The sequence below is a fragment of the Sinocyclocheilus grahami genome, unplaced genomic scaffold, assembly GCF_001515645.1.
Source record: "Sinocyclocheilus grahami isolate Dianchi unplaced genomic scaffold, SAMN03320097.WGS_v1.1 scaffold126.1, whole genome shotgun sequence".
In the NCBI taxonomy this organism is placed as follows: Eukaryota; Metazoa; Chordata; class Actinopteri; order Cypriniformes; family Cyprinidae; genus Sinocyclocheilus; species Sinocyclocheilus grahami.
This window is the reverse complement of record NW_015505305.1, coordinates 4,305,910-4,313,861: the sequence shown is the minus strand read 5'-3', so window position 1 is coordinate 4,313,861 and position 7,952 is coordinate 4,305,910. Positions and strand designations below refer to the sequence as shown.

The following is a 7,952-nucleotide window of genomic DNA, read 5'->3' as shown; positions in this document are numbered from 1 at the left end:
TTTTTAGACACTTACTCTGAACACACTGATATGGTCACAAGTTAAATGCTTCTTCAGAGATAGGTCACTCCTAAATGTGCATACACAGTCTTTATAGATGCATGGGAGTGGACAGTGACTTGCCTGATGGCAGTGTTTCAGCTTGTACTGTGCGAACTTCATCGATACTGAGTTGTGCTTCCACTCTGCTTGCACTGTACTGATCCTGCAAATAAAAAACAAAAAAGTCAAACTCCAGCCAAGTACACATACACATGTTACATAGAGAAATATTCACAAAAAATCTTACTTGAAACTAACGATAATGAGATCAGATTAAGAAAATGCTAAAAAGTCACTTATATGTAGACTGTTTATCTATTTATCAACATTAACTTGATCCACAATTTTAGTAGTGATGGGAAGTCCGGTTCTTTCGGACAGTTCGTTTCAATGAACCGGTTCACCAGTTCTTTTACGTCATCACCCAATGACTTCATTTATATCGAGAATGAAAATACGCTCAAACACATTCAAATAAAGTAATTTGTAATCATAACTTAAGTTAAATAATAATAATCCTCACCATCATCGTCGTCTCGGAAAAGTTTCTTACATTAGCGTACATTCTTACACCATATAAGGCTCTGATGTGCAAACAGATGTTTTAGAAGTCGAACTAGTCTTCATTGGCTTTTTACAGAAATGAGGATTCAGTTCATAAAGCTTAAACTATAACGTGCATACAATAGTACAGGGGTGGCGAACTCCGGTCCTGGAGAGCCGCAGCCCTGCATATTTCAGCTCCAACCCTAATTAAAACTCACCTGCCTGTAGCTTCCTACCCTTCAGACCTTGATTAGCTTGTTCAGGTGTGTTTGATTAGGGTTGAAGCAAAACTCTGCAGGGCAGCGGCTCTCCAGGACCGATGTTCGCCACCCCTGCAATAGTAAATAGCACATTTAATTTACGTTTTAACTGAACAGTTGTAGCATGTTCATCATGCTAAAAATGCTGTTTGATATAACTAATAGCATTCGCATTTTCCAGTAACTTTAGGCATACGTTTTATTTTTTTATTAACTTACATTTTGCAAAATTCATAGTGTACTGGAGATCCGAGAAGCGCGGCTGTAACAGTTCGGTAACGGTAGAACACTCATGCTCAGTCAAGTCAAGTCAAGTCAAAGCAACTGAACAGCATTAATTAGGAAAATAGTGTCAATAATGCAAAATGACAATAGTAAACACTCATTTTTCAGTTAAAGACAGTTCATCATTGAATTCAGTGATGTCAACATCCAGCTCAGTTTAAATAATATCTTTGCAATTATGTCAACGATAACGCTGGAAATGAAGTGTCCCCAACTAAGCAAGCCAGAGGCGACAGCGGCAAGGAACCAAAACTCCATCGGTGACAGAATGGAGAAAAAACCTTGGGAGAAACCAACAGAAAGAGTGTGTCTGAACCCCGAACGTTATCAGGAAGGCTATTCCAGAAAACAGTATCAGCTGTTTGTATTCATCAGTTCTCTCAGCACAGCATGTGTCAATTCAGTGAACGTTTGGAGTTAATGGCGTAACATATACTCCGAAATACTGGTTTATTTCAAGTCTGAATGTCTGAAAGTGAATAAACATGAATTTGCCTGGCAGTGCGTGTGGCTCAGTTCGCAAAATGTGATTGCCTGAAATCAAAACACGGACGGTGAGCGCCAACGAAACAAGCCTAAATTCACATTATAGAAATCACAGATCAGGGTATACTTACCCATTCCATTATCTGCAGTCCATAAAGTCCATCTGTAATCGTTTAAACGCGGGCGCCTTCATCTTTTCTTGCATGATCAGCAACTTCTCGTGCAGAAAATGGCGCGACTCTCAAGTTCGTTAAAATAGTACGTCATCATGAGGTAGAGTTTCTGGCACATGCGCATCACACAGAAAATTGATAGAATTATGCTTTGTTGTTATATGAACATGTTATTTAAAGTTTTCCATTTCCCTTCAAGTTGAGGTTGTTATAACTCATCCTATTGTATAGTGAGACACTTAAAGTTGACAGGACATGATTTTGCTTGTCCACCTGACTAAAACTCAGAATCATTTTTTACAGTGTGGGCCTTATGCCTCAGGTAATCCAAGTCGTGTTGTTAGCTTCTGCTTATGTTACTTGCTGAAATACACTAGTAATAATAATAAATGATAATGAGTAATTTGATATAAAATATCCATTACTGATAACAATACAAATTATATTAATAATATATTACATAACACACCTGTGCTGCATGGTCAACGCATGTTCCTCACAGGCTTTGCCTGACGTAACCAGTGAGATGTTACTCTAAAGGTGCTGGCTATATTTAGGGTCACTGAAAGGTCATGTCACCTCAGATGCATAACCTTATTAGACGCATAAGTTCTGCTCTGTGGCCAACATCGTGTGACACGCAGGTGAGGAGTCGGATGTTGCTGGTAATTAAACTTTCAATAGCTAATTTTAAGTTATGGCACCTTGTTTTAACATTTACTTTACAGACTAATGCACGAAGTGCTTGTCATGTACTATCAATTGTAAAAAATCCCAATAAGAGGCTTCATGTGTCAAGATAAGTATTTTGTTGTTGTTGTTGTTGTTTTTAAAGTCTTTAATATGTTTATTAAATGTTGTAACAATACCTACAATTGAGCTTTTAAAGGTGTGCAATATAAAGTGTTCAACAAATAATTCTTTAATCATGCAATGTTTATCATATACTATTCATGTGTCTGTATTTGTGCAAAATTAAAATAATGTACAGTATATACAGTAGTCATGATTTATGTTTTGTAAATTGTGTGATTTGTGTAACACTGCAGTATCTATCTATCTATCTATCTATCTATCTATCTATCTATCTATCTGTTATGTTAGATCAGTAGGTCAGATTTTGATGCAAACATTGTTGAGAAACTGTGAAACGTGCAAATCCTCCACTAGCCTGTATCAATTGCAGCAGATTGTTCACATGTTGTTCGTTGTTATCATATGGTAGCCTGCGCTCTTGGGGATCCAGAGGTAACCTCTCCTGTGTTTAAAGGGCATCCCAAAAAAGCTCCGCCAACATGGTCCGTGGCAAACAGACCAGAGTGCTTCTCTTTGCATGTAACTTGACTGATAAATGCCGTATTTAATCTAAAGTTTCAGTCTTACAGGGATATTGGTTGTGCAACGCCGCCTGCAGTTTTCTAATGTGACTCGCATAAAATTCACTTAGGCTTTGAGCTTCAGTTGCGCCTGGGCCCAACCCTGCAGGGTAAGAGTGTGCATGTCCACATCAACTACCCAGCACCGGGCAAGAAGTTCGTCAGCTCCAGCTTCCATCAGCTGGAGTGGGTGAACCCCAGCGGCAGAGAGGATGATTCAGACAAATACTGCAAACTGGACCTGGAGATAGCAGGCTCTTATCAGTATTACTTTGGGTGTGGGTGAGTGAGTTGTATTATTGCATTTACTTCTTGGAATTTGGGCAGTTTGTAATTGCCTTCAGAGAAAAAAGGTGTTTCCCTATATTGTGTGTACAGGAATGAGGAAAGAACCGGAGGTGGCTACATTGTTGTGGATCCAGTGTTGCGTATTGGTCATGAGAGGAAGATCCTGCCTCTCGATTGCATTACAGTTCAGACTTACCTTGCTAAGTGTTTGGGCCCTCTGGATGAATGGCTGGACAGACTCAGAGTGGCCAAGGAAACTGGTATGAATCACTATCTGTTGAAACTCATGTATGACAAACATTTAATAATGTTTATAAAATGGGTATTTACTCCCTATTGTCTGTGACTATGGGGGTAATAGAGTTTAATGCATAGAAAAAAGGCATGTCTCACATAAAACCAGGTTAAACTTCATCCACTTTGACTATCTCTGGGTTATTTCTGCTTTTCATAGTCACTTAAATAATAAGTATTAGCATGCATGCCATATGTGCCTGTGTTTATCAGCAGTCCAAACAAGCATTTTTCAATTAACAAGATTAAAAGTGAAATTAATATTAATTTCACCTTACAGCTGCAAACAAGTTTTTTTTATCATTAGTGATGTTGGCTAAGGCAAACTTTTACTTGAACAAACCACTAACTCTAAGTATTAAACTTTGGTGTGTAACTTGTCCCGCACCATTTGTGCGATATGGATGAATGAACCTCTTCGCCATGGTTTCAACACCAGATGGTGAAACACTAACTATCCAACAAGCTATATTTGGCCAAATGTAACCATGTAAGGTACAAAAAGCTCCATTCATATAAAGTAGATGACGGGGTTTTTTTTAATGTTCAGGTTACAATATGATCCACTTCACGCCTCTGCAGAAACTAGGCGCATCACGATCATGCTACTCCATAGCTGATCAGCTGGAGCTGAACCCTGATTTCTCCTCACCTGGCAAGAACTACACTTGGATGGATGTGGGCAACCTGACGGAGAAACTTAAGAAAGAGTGGAGCATGCTTTGCATCACAGATGTGGTGTACAACCACACAGGTACGTTTCTGCTGCGTCTTTAGCATGTAGTGAAAAACACTAGCAGAACCTTCTAGCACTGCATCGTGTTTCCAGTGTCTGGAAGTCTCTGGGTTCGGCTATTCATCTTATTAGAATGGCAATGTCACCTCTTAAGAATGACACAGCAGACCAAGAACAAAGTGGTTAGGCTATTTATATATAAATTGCAGCGATCAGAGTGCAGATGAAAGCTGGTCACATCTGTGGCACAATGGTTGAGATTTTTGACCTTTCAGTCACTCTGCAGGAAGATTAACGTTGGCTGACTTGTTCTTTGTGCCATTCTAATGTTTCATGTTGCCCTCTGCTGCATGTATGCCATGGGAACAAATCTGAAAACCTTTGTTTGCTTCGTTTTGGTTAGTCTGTAAAAGTGATTCAGCAGGGTTTAGAAGTAGTTCTCAACAGGGTGCCAAAATGTTTGCATTTTAGCACTTCTTTTATTTTTGGTTTCGGTATGTTAGCTGTAGATGGTAAGGTAAGATTTAAGCATGTTATAACTATGAGTCATTGGCATTTACAGACGACAGTCACCTCAGTTAACCCACCGAGATTCACAGTCAGAAATGAAATTGCAACAGTTGTGTAAAGCAATTAAATTATACCAACCATTAAAAAAAATATGAGTTAATATTACATAAACCTGCAGCTCACGCTCTCAAATGTATTATAGCAACCATTTTGGCAGGAATAAAAAAATACAATTTGAGTCTCACAACATGATGGCTTCCTACTGATATAATTGCAGGCGTATTCATATCAAATTTAGCAATATTCCTGTCTGACTTGTTATTAGATTTTTCAAACATGTATGTTTAGTAACAGAAAAATGGCAATATCCACCCAAGATATAAATGTGTGTAAATATGAGACATTTTTTGTCTCATTGGTGATCAGTTTTCTTTTTGTTTTCATTGTTATTCTCACAACAGAGCCCATTCAGTAAACTATATATAAATGATTCAATTTCCCCCCTCTAAAATAGTCTATTGACACTTTAAAAGAACATACCGACGTTTCCAACTTTTATCTAACTGGAAAAAGGAAGGCAATTTACACATGTTGTATGCCAATAAATATAATACCATGCATCAGGTACTTTTTTTTATTATGTTATTCCAAAACAAATACAGATTTTTAGAATCAGTGGCTGCAAGAAGTAAAAAAAGGATATATTTGATTAATATCAATACTTAATTCTTGGACTCAGAGGAACTTTTTAAGCTTCTGATGTCTTTGGTAAGTTGCCACAGGAAGTGTTTGCTGCTCTTTAATCTTTTAAACACAGCTGTCATCGTTTGTGGAACAGAACGGCTGTGATACAGATTATGTGGAATCAGAGCAGTTCTTTAAACACAAGACTGAAGTTTATCACACTTAATGAGCCATTTTGAAATTGATTTTACTGTTTTATTATGTGCAAACGTACCAGTACTTATCAGACACTTAAGTACGTTTACATGTCACCTTTTCATTTCCTTAATATGTGCACACTGTTGATCTAGTGTATGTCCAGTATGTCCCATACTAACAGGTATACCAGATTGTATTTCCATATGTTTGGGTTTTGAAAACAAAGTACTCCTTTTGGCTGAAATAAAATGGATAAATGGTCTTGAATGATGATGATGATGAAATAATGTCTATGTTCCCTTGGTTAGCTGCGAACAGTAAGTGGATCCGACTCCATCCAGAGTGTGGCTATAACCTGGTAAACTCTCCTTATCTGAAGCCAGCCTGGCTGCTGGACAGAGCCCTGTGGCATTTCAGCTGTGCCGTAGCAGATGGAAAATACAGCGACAGCGGCCTTCCACCTCTTATTGAGAATGACAAACGCATAACTGTAAGTCTTGAGGGTGTCACGGGTTTTTTACATTCCATAAATACTTTAAAGTTTGTGGTGACCAATAAATTGGCTTGATGTTTCAGATCCTTCAAGGGCTTCTGTGGACGGAAGTTTTCTCCCAACTGAAACTATGGGAGTTTCTACAGGTGAACGTTGAGAAAAACGTGGAGCAGTTTAGGAAGGTTCTTCAGGCTGGTGAGTGTTTCAAGTGTGCTAGTATTTTCTTGGATGCTCTTTCACTTGTATTTTGTAGGGTCTGAGTTGGGTGTATTTGCCATCTGTAGGTAACAGACCTGCGGGGCCTGAGCTGGAGGGAAAGCCAAAATTGAAAGTCATCCAGGATTCACAGTACAGACGCTTCAGCAACACTGTAGACATGCAGCTGGCCCTGGAGATGTTTGGCAGACACACGTGAGTTCACTTCCTATTCAAGTTCTGTTTAATGATTAATGTTTTTGGATAGAATATTTGTTTTTTGTGACCATGTGACTATGTTTAGTTCTTAATTATCTCACATGAAAAGGTCAGGGTAAGTAAGATAAGTATAATCATAATAAAGTAATAATATTCAGATGGTCATATAATATCAACATGGCAGCCCCTACATCACTTTATATATTTGTCAAAGTACAAAGGGTCAAAGTATTTATTTATTTATTTACAAAAGTGTGAGATTTTCAGCGGGCATTACTCCAGTTTTCGTTGTCAAATGATCCATCAGAAACAATTCTGATATGCTGATTTGCTGCTTAAGAAAAATTTCTTATTATTATCAATGTTGAAAAAAATGACTTAATATTTTGTGGAAATATACACTACCATACAAAAGTTTGGGGTCAGTAAGATTTTTTTTTAAATAAATCTTATCCAAACTTCTGACTGGTTTATTATTATTAGTGTGGGGCAACGATTAATTTTTTTCCAAAATAAAAGTTTTTGTTTACATAATGTGTATGCACTGTGTATATTTATTATGTATATATAAATACACACACACACACACGCAGTATCTTTTTTAAATAAATCTTATCCAAACTTCTGACTGGTTTATTATTATTAGTGTGGGGCAACGATGAATTTTTTTCCAAAATAAAAGTTTTTGTTTACATAATATGTGTATGCACTGTGTATATTTATTATGTATATATAAATACACACACACACACACGCAGTATTTATTTTGATAATATTTACATGTATTTACGTGTATATATTTCTATTCACATAATTTATATAATATATATAAATATATATACATAATAAATAAACACAGTACACACATATACTATGTACTATACACATACTATGTAAACAAAAACCTTTATTTTGGATGTGATTAATCGGTGCCCAGCACTAATTATTATTATTATTATTATTATTATTATTATTATTATTTTCTTTCCTCATTTCTTTCTTCTTTAAATCTAGATTGTATTTATTTTGATAATATTTACATGTATTTACGTGTATATATTTCTATTCACATAATTTATATAATATATATAAATATATTTAATATATAAACATAATATATTTTTCTTAAATATATACATGCATGTGTGTGTATTTATATATATATAT

At 36.5% G+C, this 7,952-nt stretch overlaps 2 protein-coding genes across 4 annotated transcripts in view; one reads left to right on the top strand and one right to left on the bottom strand.

Moving 5' to 3' along the window:
- LOC107590272 (putative ferric-chelate reductase 1) overlaps window positions 1-2,305 on the bottom strand; it is an 18,069-nt gene extending 15,764 nt beyond the window's left edge. Inside the window, exons 1-2 of one of the 3 annotated variants that reach the window (XM_016278969.1) lie at window positions 2,262-2,302; window positions 2,101-2,165 (exon numbers count right to left, since the gene is read on the bottom strand). The gene's annotated coding sequence lies outside the window, so the exon portion shown is untranslated. Of the gene's footprint in view, window positions 1-2,100; window positions 2,166-2,261 lie in introns of all 3 variants that reach the window. The other 2 variants (XM_016278970.1, XM_016278972.1) reach the window with 2 other exon arrangements.
- An 895-nt stretch (window positions 2,306-3,200) lies between these two features.
- LOC107590315 (glycogen debranching enzyme-like) overlaps window positions 3,201-7,952 on the top strand; it is a 15,572-nt gene continuing 10,820 nt past the window's right edge. Inside the window, exons 1-6 of the mRNA XM_016279021.1 lie at window positions 3,201-3,450; window positions 3,547-3,716; window positions 4,301-4,504; window positions 6,187-6,368; window positions 6,455-6,566; window positions 6,656-6,782. Coding sequence (XP_016134507.1) covers window positions 4,309-4,504; window positions 6,187-6,368; window positions 6,455-6,566; window positions 6,656-6,782 — 617 coding nt within the window. The 5' untranslated portion in view covers window positions 3,201-3,450; window positions 3,547-3,716; window positions 4,301-4,308. The remainder of the gene's footprint in view (window positions 3,451-3,546; window positions 3,717-4,300; window positions 4,505-6,186; window positions 6,369-6,454; window positions 6,567-6,655; window positions 6,783-7,952) is intronic.